We start from the raw sequence: 18,115 nt of genomic DNA, 5'->3' as shown, positions 1-18,115 counted from the left end.
CCATTTATTTTCATTAAATAATGAAATTAATAAATTTTCAAGGCAAACGTGTATTAATTCTAATGAACAATGCCACATTATGCAGTATTCATGTTTGAAAGTTTATAATAAGCGATGCTCTGGGGGGAGGGGAGGCAGGGGGGCGCAAGGTGGAAGTTTTGCCTAGGGTGCAAAATATCCTTGCACCAGCCCTGAATGGACCACCATACACTTCTCTGGCAGGCTCTGCTACCATACATGCCCTGCCCATTCACACACCAGCAGAATCAGCTGCAGTTGGAGGATCAACACCATGTTAATAAAAACCTGATGAGGGGCATGAGCAAGTTAGAAATAGCCTATGAAGGTAAAAGTTAGACCCCAAGGTGCGACTCTTCTTCTGCTCCACTTCTAAGTTCTGGAGTTTAGGCTTTTTCTATCAGCTAGCTCAAGATAGCTGGTTCTGTCCCCAGTTCTGCCACAAATTTCTCATGTAACCTTGAGCAAGTCACTTAGCTTCTAGTTGCCTTAAGATCCCCTTCTGTAAAACTGGGATAATACCTACCTGCTTAGGAGTGGTGAGGTTTAGCTCAGGGTCATGTGACTGTTGGTTTCCAGGTGCCACAGAAGTGCTACAGAGCTGGCAGCCTTAACCAGGGCCATCCCTAGCCATTTGGGTGCCCTACACAGCCCCCCTGCCTCTCCCCCCCACCCAGGGTCTGGGAGGCAGGAGCTGTGGGGGCCACTTTTGGGGGCCCCACAGGCTCAGAGTGGCCCGGGAGGTTGTGGGGGCTGGGAGCAGCCCACTCTGCTTCCCTCGCCCCGGCCCCAGCCATATCGATTCGGGGAGAGGGCTTGGAGGAAGGGATCCCCCACTCACCATCAGTGGCGGGAAGCAGAGCAGTCCGGGCCCAGCCTGCTCTACTCTGCCAGCTCCCAGCCACGGCGCTCCACTTTCTGCCGCCGGTGAGAGCTGGGGGCGGGTCTTTCCCCAACCTGAGCGACATCGCTGGGGCCGCGTCTCTCTGCTTCCTGCTGCTGGTGAGTGCAGGAGGCGATCCTTTCCCCTCACTCACCGGCGGCGGGAAGGGGAGCACCACGGCTGGGAGCTGGCGGAGTAGAGCAGGCTGCGGCCGGGTTGCTCTGCTTCCCACCGCTGCTGGTGAGTGCAGGGTCGCTGAGGGAAGAGGTGGAATGGGGGCAGGCCTGGGGCGGAGCAGGGGGGAAGGGTAAGAGGCAGGGCGGAGGGAGTTGTTCGGGGCCCCACACCCCCCCCTAGGGACGGCCCTGCCCCTTGCGGGGGGGCTGGCCGAGGTATAGGGTTGGTCGCCGGGGCTGGAGCTGCCGCATATGCAGGACACAGCTGCCTAGGGCACCATGAAATATGGGGCAATTTGATGCCCCAAATTTCATGGTGCCCTACGTAGCTGTGTATGCTGCATATGCCTAAGGATGGCCCTGGCCCTAACAAAGCTTTAGCTCACTAGATGCAAGGTTTCTTACATGAGGTAATGGAGGGACTAGGCTGGTCTTTCTAAACATACTGGATTATTCATGAGGAATAGGTTAATATTGGGGAATACCACAGCATGATTCATCATGCTCCCCAAGCCATTAAGATTCTCCCTCTGGAATAACACTGTTTTAATTAATTTGTCTGCTCCCCAAAGCCTAGTGAGTGTGTGACTGGAACCCAATCACTGCCTCCTGCATAGCTCTGTGGGGTACTAACATATGCATAGCCTGAGGTGAGGTTTCTTTCAGATCACTTCTTCCGCCCACACATTGGAATCTCTGCTAGTGAGCCCAACAATGCTGCCAAGGAGAGTGTACATCAGAACAGTCAGCCTGGGTCAGACCAATCAATGCTCTGTCTAGCCCAGTATCCTGCCTCTAACAGAGGCCAATGCTAGTTGGCAATGTGGACAGATCGCAGCGCTTTCCCCACTGCGCTCAACGAAGGCTGGTTTAACTCAAAGCGCTCTACATCTGCAAGTGTAGCCATGCCCTTAGTTAGTGTCACTCACAGGGGCCCCCCTCAGCAAGTCCTTTACAATGACACCTTGAGGGTCATTAGCTTAGCAATGTATCAGCTCTTTGTGACATTCTCCTCTGCTCATGCAGAGAGCCAGCGCGAGGCCTATGCTCCACTTAAACCTTCTAAGTCAAGTTTAAATGAGGCATGAGCTTTGCAGTGGCTATCTGCATAGGCTGAACTTCACCTGGAGTGAACGGACAGGTACACTTTTTAAAGAGGGCATTTTATAAGGTGCCTGTGGCAACAGAAGGGCCAAACAGAGCTACTCTCTGACCTACCCACAAGCTTCCCTTAAGACCTAGTCAGAGCTCAGCCAAAGGGTGCATGCACGGGACAGCTAAGTAATCAAAAGCAACAGCTCATACCACGGTGGATTTGACTAATTTTATGGCATGTTTGGTGCAAACTGGCTTTCTGTCTGCTGCCATGGCAATGAGTCACACTGGATGGCTGAGGAGTTATTATGCTATTTGATTAATTTTTTGCATCATCAAGGAGATTATGTGAGCAGCCATGGGCTGGCTCCACTAGCTAGGTGAACGGATGGAATTCATTCTGATGGATCCTGGCTGAAAGCCTCTTGTGAGCACCTTGCTTGTGGGCAGCACATAGCACTACAGAATGGGAGTCACGTCACGGAGGCTCTGGCAGCCAGGCAATTCCAGTCGGGGAAATATGCCCCAGCATAACACTTGGGGACGACCTATGCTTGGCCCAGAACACAATGAGCACATGTAGGCCAAGCCCTTGTCCCAGTCACAGAATGGCCTTGACCCAAACGAGAAGGAGACTGAGGTTTAAACCAGCATGGAAAAAAAAAACCCAGAAGCTCCACTAAGGACAGCCAAAGCAGCCAGAGCGCAGCCTCCAGCACGTGCTCAGCTGGGTGATTTTAAACTGCACCCGTTGATTCAAGGGAGGGACAAGTGAGAGACTTTGCTATTTTTAGATTGCAAACTCTCCAGGACAGGGCCTTTGCCTTCTGTGTTTGTAAAGCAGCTAACATGACTAGCGCCATATAGTAATAACTGAAGTGGGAGAGCGAGCCTGACAGCCCAGCTGTGCTTTGTCCTTCCTGTTTCAGGAAGCATGATCCTCAGAAGGTTTTCTGCCATCTGGGACAACAGCTACACCTGGGAAAGCATCAAAGAGGTACTGTAAAGTCAGGCTGATTTTTTAAAGTGGAAAGTTCAGGGTGACCTGGGGATCTCAGGTCTGCAATTAGTAGACTTGTGGTGCAAAAAAACACTATAATGAAGACCCTAACCCTGAGAAGGACTGCCCCCTATTGGCATCACTGGGAGTTGCAGGTGCCCAGCACCTCAAAATCAGCCTCTAAATTACTGTGGTGCTGAAACAACCAGCCTCTGGATCAGAAAGGGCCAGCAATGACACCGAGCTACAGGAGATCTAACCCCAAAGACTGTATCTACGGTAATTTCAGCCTGAGTGGGTCATCCCTGCCTCTGACAGAGGCCTAAGGGGTCTGTCCCTTTTTAACACTTTGGCAACACTTGTAAAGCTTGTCATGCCAATAAAGTCTCGCTGAATTGAATTGAATTGAAAGTGCCACTGACCCAGATAACATAGAATAGCCAGCACCTCATCTGACCTTTCTCGAACCGAAAACAACCTTGCTATCTTGGCATTTAGAAACTGATCAGGGATGGGTCCATGCTGCTGGGTCTGCATGTGGATCCAGCCTCTCCCAAAGTTTGGCTCTAGGGCTGTATTTTCAGATTAATGACTATATATGTGTGAGGCTTAAAAAAATATAAGACCTGAGACAGGCAGGAGCTGTGGAAATGAAGCTTCAGATTTTGCTGCAGTTCAATGTTGACCTGGTGCTCTTAGCTGTCGGAGGACCTGCAAGACAGCAGATTTCCAAGCGATGCTTCTTTGCGTTCTAATACTACCTCCTCTAGTGCAGTTACAGACTAATGGATATGGCAAATACAATGCGTTGCAGCTGAGAGAGCTGAGAAAACTATCAACATCATTTCCAGACATAGAGACAGAGGGCTCTGTGCTCTGGTCACTTTTGACAGCAATGCTGAATGACCATTCCCTTGCTGTGTGCCCCTTCCTCATCAGACCTATTGAATCTCAGTGCTTTTAGTCCCTGGGAGGGGTTTTAGCCTGAAGTCTCTGATGTGCTCTCCGTCTTAACTCCAACTAACAAAGTCTTTGTCTGGGAATTTCCTTTGGTGTCTAAGGAGAGTCCCAGCACAGCTGGCACGTGCAGAGCGACCCCCTTAGAGCTTGCAGGGTCTCTTCCCCATCACTTGCTTCCCCATCACTTGCTTTGTGTGGCTCCAAGGGGAGAATTTGGGTGGCAGAGGTCAAGAGGCTGGGTGACTGAGGGACTGCTGGGGTTTGGGAGCTACAGGGGAGTGGGAGGGCATCCGAGCCAGGGATAACTGGGTGTGAGATATGTTTGGGCAAGGAAATCCAGGATTTCCTGAGGCAGACGGCAGTAGGAGGAAAAGAGCCCCCTGCATCCTTAGGAGGTTTCCTGCCTCTGGCGTGTCCTTCTCACATTCCTAACTCAAAAGTGAATAACTCTTCAGATTCATTTCTCCCCATTGCAGGTTCCCATCTCTCCACCTGCGTTCCGTTATGGCACCTGTCTGCCTGGAGTCTGAGCACCTTCTGTACACACAGGATGGAGGTGTTCATCCATCCCTCCCCGCTTTCCAGTCAGAAGGGGTGGAGACCAGCACAAAGCTACCCTAAAGGACTAGAGAATTGGGCCCATAATCTTTCCGCCACAGCACACCCTCAGGTAATCTTGTCCTAGAAATACCATATACTATGTTGTGTAGGGCAACAAATGTGTACCATTTTAATTTATATGGTCACTCAAGAGCCCACTCTGTAATCAGTGGCTATGACTATTTTAATTTATTTTTCAATAATTTATTAGTCTATTCATTATTATTATTTATTATTATTATATACAGATATTGATAATCATATAACGGATTCATCCTGCCCTTCAGGCTCTGAGCTCTGTAGCCCCAATACTCACGGGGCGTGGCCAGCTTTGTGAAGATGGGAAGCAAGATATCTTCCAGCTGCTGCTTCTGATCCAGGAAGTCTTGTCTGGTGGGCTCCTTGGCGTTCTCAAGCCAGTCAGATTTTACACGACAGGCGCTGAGAGACATGTTCTGTAGAAGAGACAAGGGACATTAATCTTTAGAAGGCGACCTCCGGAAATCAGTTACTTCGTTTTAGATGAGGTTACAAGTGGCCCCTCTCATTCAATCAGAAGGTCAGGTAACAACCCAGGGTCAAACTGCCCGTGTGATCTCTTACATGCCTGCCTCTGCCAGCCACAAAAGAGAGGATGCAACATTGGCCTTCTTGAACTGAAACTGGCCTCTCCTGTTAGGAGTTACAAATAAGGTACATAGATTAAGTTTGTATCAGTTAATTGAAGAGAGAGGTATGGTGTAGTGATCAGAGCACAGGACTGGGAGCCAGGAGCTCCCAAGATATCATCCAGAACCAGACGCTCACTCTTCCTGTGCCTCTGGGTTCAGGAGAACTGGGTGCGACTCTCTTCAGAGCCCATAAATGCTGTTGGGCTACAGGAGATGCTGCAAAGCAATACGAGGTGCCAAGCGATTCAGCGTTAAGAGTGCAGTGAAAGGGCTAGAGCAGGCAGAAGGAGCGTGGGCTCCGTTCTCCCTGTGTAACCTTGGAATACCTCTCCGTGGGTCACTTTCCCCATCTGTAACTGGGGATAACACTCACCTCGCACAGGACCTATAAGGCTTCATTCATATGTGCAAAGCATCAGATCCTCAAAGGGATTTAGGTGTCCAACTCCCACTGAAATCCATGGGAGTTAGACACCCAAATACCTTGGCGATCTGAGCCTTTGTGTTTATCCAGCACCTTCTCCAGCAGGCTATCAAAGTATTATCATTCATATGCTGATCTGCTCCCCATTGCAAGCACTGCTGAGTGTAGTCTCCTTCCCTCTTATTCTGCAAAGGGTGTGGTGAGCAGAAAACATATCCCCACATGGAATCAAGAAGGCAGTTCTAAACTTTACTGCGAATAGGTCGGTTCTCCTGATAAGAGCTCTGCACTGTACCTTGTCTTCCTTGTTCAGCCTTCCCTGCACCTTCTCTGGGTCTGCAATCGTTGCCTGGATGTGGGCAATGAACGTCTGCAGAGACTGCTTAGCTTCTGTGAAACAGGACACACATGATGAAGAGACAAGGTTAGTCATGGGGAAGTAGTCACAGAACGAGGCAGGGGCTTATAGAGAGAGAGACTGCTACACAAAAGGAACCAGCCTTGTGTCCCATATTGATCCAGACTACTTTAAGGCTATTTAGGTACTAATTATTTGCCCTTCCTTGGAAGCCCTTGGGGTTTATAATTATAATGAATGGAGCCTCATCATACTCCTGGGAGGTGGATAAGTCTATTGTCCCATTTTATAGATTGGGAAACTAGGCACAACAGGATAGATCCTCAGCTGGTGTAAATCACTACCTTCAATGATAATTTATGCCAGCTAAGGATCTAGAAATGATGGGCCTGCTCCTGTCAGGTGGTAGGTGCCCCTAGTTCCCCTGGACTTCAAGGGAAGTCCCAAGAGCTCAGCCTCCCACAGGGTCACACCTACACTAAGGGTCATCTTTGTAGGCTGCAAACTTGAGGGGTCAGTCATTGGCAAAACTGTGTATATTAGAAAGAGTACAATGCAGAGCACTGCCCTGACCAAGTCATTCAGGGGCCAGACTGTGAACCCCTGACTCACAACAGAGCAGTTATTCACAGGAGAAGCTGCAACTTCAATGGGACTAGTTGTGTGCACAAGAGGTTCACAACTACTCAATGACACCAGGTTTCTCATGTTCCCTAGTTTCATAAATATAACTGGCTGTACTAGAACAGCATCCTTAGCAAGTCGAACATCTGTATTAACAATAGTTTGCACTTATATCGCTCCTTTCATCTGTGGATTTCAAAGCACTGTACAAAACGGGTCAATATTATCTCCATTTTACAAATGGGGAACTGAGTCACAGAGCGGCTAAATCAGTTACAGAGCTGGGATTAGAAGTCAATCTTTCTAACTCCCCCTTCCCCACTCTAGCTGCTAGACCATGTTAGGCTGCTTATATCTTTAACTTCTTACGATGCCCACTGAAAAAAGCTTTGAGATCCTTATGACATCACAATACCTTTCTTGAAAGCAAATGCCACTGGCTGATGATGTTACCAGCTGACAACTTCTCTGGCACTCAGGACTGGAGCTTGGTCCCAAGCCACAAAACGCCAGGGTGGAGTGGTTCATTTGCTTAAAATCCATCCAAGGCACTACAGTATGAATTCTACAGGCTATTTGCTGCTGGATCTCTGGCTGCAGTTGGTACATGCTGATGATCAAGTCACTGGAGACCTTTCCTCTTAAAAAAAGATAATGTTTGTCCGAGGTGTATCCCTAGTCTTTCCTGTCTGGATTGCCTTCTTGTTCCAAGAGACCCTCTGCCTTTGTGATCGCCCCAGCTGGGTTAGAGTTGGATGGGAAATTCTTCCAGAGGATCTGGAGCAACTGCAACTTGGAACTGCACTTCAATCTAACTGCCTGCCCTACCCTCTGGACCAACTGTCTCACTGCTTTACTTACCTGGAAATAGCCAAAGGATGGTTGGAGGTTTTGTATACCAGCTGCAAAATTATACTTTTCCTCCTAGGGGGCTTATGTGTATGCGGTCTTTGGAGCAAATTGAGAAGACCGCAGAAGAAGGTGAGTGATGGAAATGAGCAAGGTAGGAACAGTGCAGGTTAGATTAGAGCACGGGACTGGAAATCGACTAACTCTGCTACTGATTCACTGGGTGGCCTTGGGCAAGTCACTTAAGCCTAACTTTTGAAGACACCAAGGCCAAGAGGTTCAGAAATAGGAGACTAAAGCTAAGTCCATATTTGGGTACCTCAGAAAGTGGCCTGATTGTCAATAATACTGAGCACTCAAGATCTCCCATTGATGGTACTCATGTCTCCAGGGGCTCTGCTGTGTGCTTGGCACTTTGGGAAGTCAGATCACTTATTTAGGTGTTGAAATATCCTGTGTTGACCAGAGGCGGTTGTCAGCTTTCGAGTTTTGTGCCATGATACAAGCTAGAGGCTATGAACAGCTAGAGTCAAGGCACTTAAATATGGGAAATAGCAACCAGCCCAGGATAGCACCCACCGCTTTGGCTTGGATCATCCCTGAGCCTTGAGTCCCATTTCCTGGGGGAGGTGGGAGCCCTCTGGGTATGGCCAGAGGTCTAGGGAAAGCCTACCCTTATGCAATTACTATTATTTGTATTAGAGTGGCACTTATGAACCCCAGTAAAGGATCAGGGTCCCATGGTGCTTGGTGCTGTACAGAGAGTAGTAAAACAAAAATAGTCCCTGCCCCAGAGAGCTTACAGTGTCGGTTAGTGCAGAGGTTCTCAACCTTTCTCTTTCGGAGGCCCCCCCAAAATGCTATCAAAACTCCACAGCCCACCTGTGCCACAACAACTGTTCTTCTGCATCTAAAACCCAGGGCCAGCGTTAAGGGGTAACAAGAAGGGCAACTGCCTGGGGCCCTATGCCACAGGGAGCACTGTGAAGCTCAGTTGCTCAGGCTTCGGCTTCAGCCCCAGGTGGTGGGGCTCGGGGCCCCAGGCTGCAGTCCTGCATGGCGGGGCTTTGGCTTTCTGTCCTGGGCCCTAGCAAGTCTAGCACTGGCCATGCTTGGCGGACCCCCTGAAACCTGCCCATGGCCCCCAGGGGACTCCTGGTTGAGAACCACTGGACTAGGGATACCAAATGGTGCTCTCTGAATCCAAAGAGGTAAGGAAAGGAGCAGCGGAGAGATGAGGGGGTAACACTACAAACATTCGGTGATCACCAAACAGTCGATGCCTGGGGCCTTGCTGCTGCAAACACTGAGCTTTCCAAATTAATCCATGTTCAAGGATTTGCTCCGGCTTGCCCACGTGGCAGGGCTGCCATCTGTACTCAGACCACACGCGCCCTCAGTGAGGCAACAGACTTGCACCTGGGCTTTCAGATGGAGTCAGATCTTGGCCCAGTTCCTCCAAGTATTTTGGCTCCTAACTTCTACTGAAATCAATGGAAATTAGGAGCCTAGATACCGTTGAGGACCTGGGCCCTGCTGCTTTTGGGGCAGAGTGCTGTATGTCAATGGGATTATTCACAAAGCAAGGTACAGCTCAGCGTAAGTGCATCAGGAAGTGGCCCTTACAGCTCAGTCCTGCTCACACCGATGAAAAGAGGAGTTTTGCCGTTGACATCAGCAGGCCCAGGATTAGACCCTTTGTCAGCAGTCTCTAGATGATGCTGAAGAAACATGACTTGTTGATTATTTAAAATGCTCTGGCTCCTTCTTCAGCACTGTTCCAAGAGGCTGGAAACCTCTCCATGAACCATCAAAGGGGAAAGGGCTGATTTTAAAGGGACAGGTCAACTGGGCCTCATCGTTTTAAACTGAATTGGTATTCTGAGGACTGAACCTAACGGCAAAGGACTCTGTAGCATGGGCTCGCTCAAGGATTTATCTCATGCACCATGAACATAACATAGGAACAGCCAGACTGGCTCAGACTTGTGATCATCTAGCCCAGTGGCCTGTCTCTGGCAAAACCAGACACATCCAAGAAAGGTGCAAGAAACCCCCTATAGGCAGATGTGGGGGTGATCTGCCCCCAGGAAGGTCTCATCCTAGTCCCTAAGAGTTAGAGATTGATTTAAGCCCTAAAATGGGCAATGGAGACATTTGAAAGTACTGTAACAGCCAGGATAGAACCCAGTGGGAGCCTTAGCAGGTGGATGGGAGGATAAGTCTGAAGTTTTCTTATAACGACCTGCAAAAAGTAAATCTCTGGAGAACAACAGACTGGACCAGATCCCCAGGCTAGTGTAAACCAGCATATCTCCATTGAAATCCATGGGCCAGATCCCCAGACTGGTGTAAATCAGCATAGCTCCACTGAAGTCAGTGGAGGTGACTTACACCAGCTGAAGATCTGGCCTGCGGACTCTTGAATTGGTAAATAAGAAATCCAGGCTGATGGCTTTTGGCTCTCAATGAAAAGAATTACTGTCACAATGTCATCTGCTTTGTCTTTCCAGGTGTCCGTGAAGACCCCTTCTGTTTCTGTCACGACAGAATGTCATGCTGAGTGCACCTGCAACGTGGACAAAATGCTCTGCAGGCTGGTGGCAAACACGTCTGTCATGATGAAATGCCTGAAGTATGTATGCCACCATCATAGGAAAGAAGCCAGGCACCGGAAGTTAAGTAAGAAGAGGAAGGAAGAAGAAATTAAGGATGAAGAGATCTTCCCTATTTGTCTGTACAGCCACTACTCCAGCACGGATACCGTGATGCAGGAAGTATAAGGGAAAGGCCTCCTTCTTGGACAACAATCATATTTTTGTGCTCTGATAATTGTTTTTCCATATTCTTTGCTAAGATGTTGCGAAGGCAGGAGAGTGGGGAGGTCAAGGACAGAGCCAATCCGAAGTCAATGTCTGTTTGTTTGAACGTTTATCTAATGATGACAGTTTGAGAATTGAATATTGTCGATGTTCCTGTGGACAAGGTGGGGAAGGAGGAGGGGAGAAAGAGGGACTGTTAAAAAAAAATCTTTCAGAAGCGTGGTGACGGCACTTTGAATTTGGAACGTCAGCAAATTACATTGTACTAGGCAGAAAGAAGCCCCAGTTCTCTCCTGTGATCCAGCTGCTTTGAGCCACTCCCTCAATGCAAGGCAGCTGGAAAGCTGCCTTATTGCAGATAGCTGGGAACTCCTCTAGCCAAAGGTGAATCCCCATATGGCATAGAACCAGAATAAGTGCTGTACATCAGCTCCTCCAGCACAGTGGGCATGGCCAAGGAACGGGGGGCATGACTGGAGAGCCACTGTATCCAGCAACCCCTGGCTGCTAGAATGGCCCCTTAGGGCTTTAGCTGCTGGGTCACACCAGGGGCCAAACTGCTCCCTGACCACTCTGCGTGTCAGGGAGCTGCATGGACAGGGTAAAGCAGCTTTGTCCCTTTTCCTCTGGTCCTGCACTGAGCATTGCTTGGCAGGACCAGAGAACCTCAGCCTGATGCTTTACATTTCTGCTATCCAGGACTTTCCTTAGGGCATGGGCACCAAGGGTCCACCCACAGAGTTACTGGTGCAGCTCTCACCTTAGCAGCTGCATTTGTTGTTGGATCAATCACCTTACAGGTCAGGCCTAGAGTAGTATTTAAAATTCACGTGACTTACAGACATGGGGGTCAGATCTTCAGCTGGTGTAAATCAGCATAGTTTCATTCACTCCAAAGGAGCTCTGATGGACTTTCACCAGCTGAGGCTCTAACCCATGGTGATCACAACCGCCTCTGTGTAGCTGGGCATTACCAGTCTCACCTGCCCAGTCCAGGAATTCGACACAGTCTGTCTGTGTATAACGGTGGGCTATATCTCGGGCCTTTTCACCCTGGAAAGTCATTGCTAGAATATCAGCTTCCAGTTCTACCAGAGTTTTCAAAGTCTCCAGCTGGCCCCAGGCCGCAGCACAGTGGAGGAGTGTGTAACCTGGGGGATGACAGAGAAGTCATCAGAATCAAAGGGAGAGGTATCTTGCTGGGGGTCAAATGCCAGCTAATAATACTTTGCATTTTCAGAGCAACTTTCTTCCCAAAGTGCTAAGTACATGTGAAACCCCTCTGTAATGCAGCCGCCACTGGAGGGGAGGTCAGCAACTAACCAGTGCTGCACAGCAGAGTGAGGATGGGGAGAAAATTGTGGCCAAGGGCAATCCTCCGACAAAATGTACAGGGAAGGAGCCAGCCATGGAGGGGAGGGGAAAGGGATATGGAGTCTGGAATCAGTGGTACAACAGAGGAAAGGGAAGTTTTGCAGCAAGCGGGTTAGAGAATTTAGGTTGCAGGAAGTGAGAGATGACCAAGCAGCTGGGACAACAGAACAGGAAGATCAATTTCTAACAGTGGAGAGTTACAGGAAGGGAAGAGAGGAGAGGCCAGGATAGGGGGAGTGAGTGAGCATAGAGAGGAGGTGAGTATAAAGCCATGTGGGGATCTAGGGTCAGATCCAAAGCCTAGTGAAGTCAATGGAAAGGCTCCCATTACTTCAGTGGTGCTTGGATCAAGCTTCACAGAAGCAGAGTGGAGGGTGGAAGGAGTAAGTGAATGTGAATTCAGAGAAGTCAGGCTAAGCTTGAAGGAGCAGAAGGGCTGATCCTGCACCAATGAAGTCAATGCGTCGGCTTGGATGGGAACTGGGTCAGGGCCGGAGTGAGCAGGTGTGGGGCCCAATCTGTCGCCCGCTGCTGTCAGCAGCATACCTCTGGCTGTTTTATCCTTCATGACCACTCCATATTTTGCCAGTGCTCTGATGACTGCACTCTGTCCAGCCATGCTGGTTGCGTACAGTAGGTCTCTCCCTACGATGTCCTTTTCCATGAGAAGTTGCATGGCCTTTTCACCATCAGGGTCTTCTGGGTCGGCAAAAATCTGCTGCACACCTTCCACATCTCCAGTGAGAGCATGCCTCAGGAGAGGGTTAGAATATTCTGGCTCCTTAGGCTCTCCTGTATCTGCTGGCTGTGTTGCTTCTACTAGCTCCATTGTCTCTAGAGCAATGTCTGCCAAAAAAGGAGGAACAGTATGGAATCCTTTAAAGCAGCTGATTGGTTTTGTGGTTTGCCCGTATATATATTCACCAGGATTGTAACCTGGGTCTTTTCCGAAATAGAATGGGGCACATCCAATATTCACCAATGACGCTCCCTGATATTAATGTATTCTTTTTATTTACAGTGTGGCCAACTCTCATTATTTTATCGTGGGTCTTGTGATTTTTCTTAAAGCCCCAGCTGTTGGAACCATGATATTGCATGAGAATCTCAACTTTCATTTAAAAAACAAAGTACACTGCGTGCCTTGTGGTTGCAGAGTACAGCTGGAAAATGTCAACCCTAATGGCTCAAACCCCAGAAGGCAAATACCAAGAACCCAACATTTACTATTTTTTAAAAAATCTCATGATTTTAAAGCCAATTTTGTGATTTGTGTGAGTCAGACTCATGAGTTTTGAACTTTGGGGTTGGCAATACTGTTTTTATATTGTTACCAATGCACATGCCAGTTTTGCAGAATGTAATGTTTAAAAGGGCTTGCCACCTAACTCAGGCAGAGCAGATCAAATTAACTAGTGACCACATTAAGTGCAGATCATTGTGATAAATTAAGACAGATTTCCATGAGTATACATCAGGAAGAGCTTGGTATGAGCAAGACAATGAACTTTCTTTGAACTCAGTAGCCCTTACATAAAGATTTCAAATGTGATTTTTCTGCCCAGTGTCAATTTATTTCCATTACTATAGTGTATTTTCATCCCATTACTGGCTCCTGCTGGCTAAAGTGAAACATAGCAATTCGCAGTTTTACTTTTTACTGGGCTGCTGGAGAAGGATAATTATTTTGGTATTGAAGATCATGGGCTCCTATTCTCTTGCAGCTGTTGGGGAGTCTGCAAGACTAATTATTAGAGTAGACCACTGAAAGTTGGGATTGCTGGGTTCTAGATCTTGCTTTGTCACTTATTAGCAATGGTCTTGCTCCATCACCCATTGAAATCAATGGAAAAACTCCCATTGATTTCAGTAGAAGTATGAGGCCCTGTGTGACCTCAGAAAAAAGTCACATAACTTCTCCGTGTGTTGGTTTCACCACTGGTAAATTGGGGATAATAATGTAAATTTGCAAGGTTGTTGTGAGGCAATTAATTACAGCCCAAGAAAGCTAGCAACAGTGATATTGGTTGGGGGATAGGGACATAGTTTTTAATCCCATTGAAACTGGGCACAGTATGTTTTTTGTATATATATGGACTGTCAATTAATTGCAGTTAACACAAAACAAATTAACTAAATTAAAAACAGGGATTAATCACAGTTTTAATCACACTGTTAAACAATAATGGAATACCTATTTAAATTTATTATAAATATTTTGGATGTTTTTCTACATTTTCAAATATTTTGATTTTGATTACAACATGGAATACAAAATGTACAGTGCTCAATTTATGTTATTTTTTATTACAAGTATTTGCACAGTAAAAAAAAAAAGACCCAAAGCAGTGCAGACCAATGCACCTTCATTTTCATCATCTGAGTCAGATGCCACCATCAGAAATTAACACATTTATTTTAATCATCAGCATGGAAGCATGTCCTCTGTAACGGAGGTCCAAGCATGAAGGGGCATACAAATGTTTAGCACATCTGGCACGGAAATTTCTTGCAACGCTGGCTACAACAGTGCCATGCGAACGTCTGTTCTCACTTTGGGTCTTTATATATAGCCAAGGGAAGGGAAGGGAAGGGATATATATATATAGCCATTGTTTATTTTCTTTTTATCACAAAAGCACTTATTCATAGATTTAAAATACACAAATACTTGGAGATTAAGGAACAAAAACACAGGGGACTTTAATATCTATGTACTCCATAAGAGAGAGACTTTCTAGGGACAGTTTGGCATGTATTTTCCCAGGATCAGGGCCTAACTCAGTTAATTCAGGACAGAGGATTACGTGGCGTCCCAGTGAAGTCAGTGGGGCTCTGCACAGGAGAAAGGGTCCGTACCTGGAAATTGCATCAGGCCCAACGTCACTTAAGCTGACAGGAACCATTTTGTTTCTGTTTTCTCATGAGAGGGCAAATACATTCTTACTGTGAGGCTACTTCTCTCTCCAGCCCATGGGAAAGTGCCATTTTCACAAACATTTAAGAAGGAAAGCCATGTTAGAGGAGGATTTGTCATAGAAGGATCTGATCCTGACTGGTGCTGGGTGCTCCAGACTCACTGATCCCAGTGGGAGCTGCAGGTACCATGCTCACACAGTTTTCAGGGTAACTGTGTTGAAAAACATAGGACAAAGAGCCAGCTGCCAAGGGGAGGTCCCCTGCACAGTAGCATCGAAGCTCACAAGACAAGGGCCTGCTGCACTGGATTCGTGCATGCAACTTCATTGTTCTCTGCTCAAATGCTTCTTAGTGGCTCCCGACTGGACCCAGGCTGCTGTGGGAAAACAAGCACCACACCTGCAACGTCCCACAGCTCCCTAGTGCAGATTCTCAGGATCAGGCCCTAAATGATCACACTGAACAAGACACAATTAGGGCCCCATGGCCCCTCTAGGGCTCACACAAACCTGTGCACAGTGGGGATGTCCTCACCTCTGAGTCCCAAGAAAGCTATTCCGGGCCCTGCTTGGCCCCACCGATGCAAACAGCTTCTGCTGTTGCCATAGCAACAGTTCTCTGTGTGCCACCGTCACTCTCCTCCCTGCCAAGAATTCCAGGGTGCACAATACCACTGAGTCTGGAAATGAGAGGGAAATCACTGGTGAATACGGCTGGAGGAATCATCAAAGCCTTCTGATGCCAGCCTGCATCTCCTGACATTGTAATTTTTAGGGAAGGGATTTAAAAGCCATTTCCAAACCCTTGGTATCATGTCATTTGTTTTGAAATGGGTTGTCATACTTAGGAAGGATCATAAGTCTTTGTAGAATCAGAGTCCAGTTGAAGTACACTGAGATGAGATCTTGCAACTGCTCTTCTTTCATTTTTGACCCAACACAAATCTGCTATTCTCTCACCACTGTTATTGCCTGGTGTGGAGATGGGAATTGTCTTGAGTCATTCTGAGCATCTTGAGTTATTCTGATAGGCAAAGAATAAAAAACACAACACACTTGTTGCAGAGGTTGCAATTTGTACGGTACTTTGATAGTCTTTGGGAGGAATAGTGCTCTAGAAATGTAAAATATTATTAGTTCAGGTTTACTTAGGCTGCTGGATTGTGCTGGAATGTTGCACTAAGTCCTGAGTTCTATACCTGGCTCTGTCACTAACTCACTGTGTGATCATGTGCCAGTCTTGTAAATTGTCCATGCCTCCATTTCCTCATTTGCAAAATGGGGAGAATAATCCTTACCTAGTAAACAGGAAGAAATCCCACCTGTCCCCAAAATTTCCAGGGTCATCCCACTTTAAATAAGTGAAAATGTGCCAAGCGCTGTAATTATGGATCCTAATGTAGCCTGAACATGCCTACAAATTTTGAATGTTTAAAAAAATGTGTGACCCTGCATTTTATTATTCTGAATTCTTGTCATCAGGAGTGCTGAGGCATTAAGCCACATTTGGCGACATTTTGCACTGTGGGTTGGTGGCACTTCACCATGATATGGCTATGCTTTGCCTCAACATGGTGATGCTTCATTGGGATGTTTCTCCACAAGAGTTCGCTGTGACGCTTTATCATGACACAGTGACACTTCACCGTGATGTGGTGCTACTTTGCTAGGATGCTTTCCTGTGGCCTGGTGATGCTCAGTTATGGCAGTATGACCCTTTGGTGTGACTTTTTCTCCATGACACACTGCCATGATGGAGGGATGCATTGCTGTGAGGTGCGTGCTTCTCCAGGACACTATGATACTCGGTGGTGACCCATTGCCATGACACAGTGACACTTTACAGTGACCCATTACCATGACACGTGGTGGTAACTGTTGCCATGATGCTTTGCCATGACACAGTGACCCCTGGCAGTGTCCCGCTACTATGTCACTTGATGGTGGCTGCCACCATAATGCTTTGCCATGACACAGTGACACTTAGCGGTGACCTGTTACCATGACACTTTGCCGTGACACTTGGCGGTGACCCATTACCATAATGCTTGGTGGTGACCGTTCCCGTGACACAGTGACACTTGACAGCAGGGTTGCCAACATTTCAAAAAATAAGGGACTGTTTTCTTAGCACTCTCACCCCACTCCTCCTCCCGACATTATTATGATCATCATTATTAATAATAATAATAAGCAGTACTCACCTACATTCGCGTGGGGGTATTTCTTGCTGTTTTTGCAGCACTCAATAACTCCCAATCTTGTTCAGAGATGAAAAAATAAAGGACATTCTTGTAATAAGGGACTGGTGGCCACCTTATTTGGCGGTGACCCACTGCCAGGAGGCTTCACATGACACTTCATGGTGGTGCCGTGACAACTCAGGGCGATACCAGCGCAGTCCGCTGCCATGACGGCCAGGCGTTCGCCTTCAGCCTGGTGCCGCCATTGGGCCCCCTGAGCCCCCATCTCCGGGGGAGGAAAGGGGACGGGCCGGTTTGAGCCCGGAACGGCGGTGTCCGCGGCTGCGGTTCCGGGGGGAAGGCTGGGGAGACCGGACCACGTCCTGCTGGCGGAGCCGACGGGCTGAGGGGGCTGGTTACTCGCTGTTCCGGGACCCGCAGCAGCAGCACCCGCCGCACCCACAGGCACAGACCCCGCTCCCGTGAGTGACAGGGCGGGGGTCCGGGTCCCTCCTCCGCCGGCTACAGTCTCCCAGGTGGCGGGTCCTTCAGGGGAAGACTCTCCCCCCCCCCCCGTTCAAGCGAGGGGGTCAGGCCTCCGCAAGGGATGGCGGGGAGCCGGGGGCCCGGGCCTTGGGGCTGGGACTTGGCGGGGATGACGGGGGGAGGTGCAGGGTCGGGGCTGGGGGGGGAGGAGCAGGGTGCCGGGGGTGCAGGGTCGGGGCTGGGGGAGGGGCTTCCCATCTTCAACTGTAATACCTTACAATTCCCAATGCAGCCGTTCCCTCTCCCCCCTTCCCCCCCCCCCCCGGCCTGGTTGGGACTAGACAGTGGGTCACGCTGGAGTCTTGTCTGTGTCTGGAGGGTACTGATGGTATCTGAGCGCACCTCCCATCCTGGGCTCACGGTACTGCCTTGCAAATGTGAACAAATTATCCAGCATCACGGTGAGATGAATACCTGATTTTGGGGAGAGTCTCAGAGGCACAGATGGTAGTTAGGGGGCCCATTCACATTGGAAGTCAATACATTTAAGTTCTTAACTGCTGTTTGTGCCTTTGAAATTCCCTCCCCTCCCTGAGTGTTACAGATGGGGAAACAGAGGCATAGAGATTTAAACCTTCTTATTGATGAGGTATAAGGAGTGATGATGCACCTAA

General features: G+C 48.3%; 3 protein-coding genes across 7 annotated transcripts in view; 2 read left to right on the top strand and 1 right to left on the bottom strand.

The window, feature by feature from the left end:
• Positions 1 to 1,157: 1,157 nt before the first annotated feature.
• ANKRD45 (ankyrin repeat domain 45) lies at positions 1,158 to 17,276 on the bottom strand. Of its 3 annotated transcripts, none has more exons than XM_045028267.1 (8): positions 16,977 to 17,276; positions 15,283 to 15,452; positions 12,401 to 12,700; positions 11,464 to 11,631; positions 6,123 to 6,217; positions 5,049 to 5,187; positions 3,799 to 3,883; positions 1,158 to 3,150 (listed from the first exon to the last, which is right to left on the bottom strand). In XM_045028267.1, the coding sequence occupies exons 3-7, from the start codon at positions 12,681 to 12,683 to the stop codon at positions 3,831 to 3,833; spliced, it is 738 nt and encodes a 245-aa protein (XP_044884202.1). In that variant the 5' UTR covers positions 12,684 to 12,700; positions 15,283 to 15,452; positions 16,977 to 17,276; the 3' UTR covers positions 1,158 to 3,150; positions 3,799 to 3,830. The 3 variants fall into 3 exon arrangements, with proteins under 3 accessions (XP_044884202.1, XP_044884203.1, XP_044884204.1); XM_045028268.1 differs by having other exon boundaries at positions 15,308 to 15,452; XM_045028269.1 differs by having other exon boundaries at positions 16,981 to 17,276.
• Positions 2,144 to 11,483, top strand: TEX50 (testis expressed 50). 3 transcript variants are annotated; one of them, XR_006581755.1, is made up of 4 exons: positions 3,099 to 3,169; positions 4,609 to 4,802; positions 4,981 to 5,425; positions 6,141 to 6,221. XR_006581755.1 is itself a non-coding variant. In XM_045028271.1 (3 exons), the coding sequence occupies exons 1-3, from the start codon at positions 2,155 to 2,157 to the stop codon at positions 10,439 to 10,441; spliced, it is 528 nt and encodes a 175-aa protein (XP_044884206.1). In that variant the 5' UTR covers positions 2,144 to 2,154; the 3' UTR covers positions 10,442 to 11,483. The 3 variants fall into 3 exon arrangements, 2 of the variants coding, with proteins under 2 accessions (XP_044884206.1, XP_044884205.1); XM_045028271.1 differs by lacking the exons at positions 3,099 to 3,169; positions 4,981 to 5,425; positions 6,141 to 6,221 and adding exons at positions 2,144 to 2,218; positions 10,172 to 11,483; XM_045028270.1 differs by lacking the exons at positions 3,099 to 3,169; positions 4,609 to 4,802; positions 4,981 to 5,425; positions 6,141 to 6,221 and adding exons at positions 7,223 to 7,790; positions 10,172 to 11,483.
• Positions 17,277 to 17,297: 21 nt separating the features above from the next.
• The window catches only part of KLHL20 (kelch like family member 20), a 49,768-nt gene continuing 48,950 nt past the window's right edge, over positions 17,298 to 18,115 (top strand). The window contains exon 1 of the mRNA XM_045028264.1: positions 17,298 to 17,437. The gene's annotated coding sequence lies outside the window, so the exon portion shown is untranslated. The remainder of the gene's footprint in view (positions 17,438 to 18,115) is intronic.

The sequence above is a fragment of the Mauremys mutica genome, chromosome 8 (genome assembly GCF_020497125.1).
Source record: "Mauremys mutica isolate MM-2020 ecotype Southern chromosome 8, ASM2049712v1, whole genome shotgun sequence".
Classification (NCBI taxonomy): Eukaryota; Metazoa; Chordata; order Testudines; family Geoemydidae; genus Mauremys; species Mauremys mutica.
Note: the sequence above shows the minus strand (reverse complement) of the source record. Positions and strands in the feature narration are given on the sequence as shown.

Bases quoted from the DNA above. Each gene is read 5' to 3' on its own strand.
- ANKRD45 (XM_045028267.1), bottom strand. From the start codon at position 12,683: ATGGAGCTAGTAGAAGCAACACAGCCAGCAGATACAGGAGAGCCTAAG. The intron at 11,632-12,400 runs GTATGCTGCTGA...GTCATCCCCCAG, and splicing joins GAAGGATAAAACAGCCAGAG to GTTACACACTCCTCCACTGT. The intron at 6,218-11,463 runs GTGAGACTGGTA...CCTGTTTCACAG, and splicing joins CGAATTCCTGGACTGGGCAG to AAGCTAAGCAGTCTCTGCAG.
- TEX50 (XM_045028270.1), top strand. From the start codon at position 7,464: ATGTTTGTCCGAGGTGTATCCCTAGTCTTTCCTGTCTGGATTGCCTTC. The intron at 7,791-10,171 runs GTGAGTGATGGA...TTGTCTTTCCAG, and splicing joins TGAGAAGACCGCAGAAGAAG to GTGTCCGTGAAGACCCCTTC.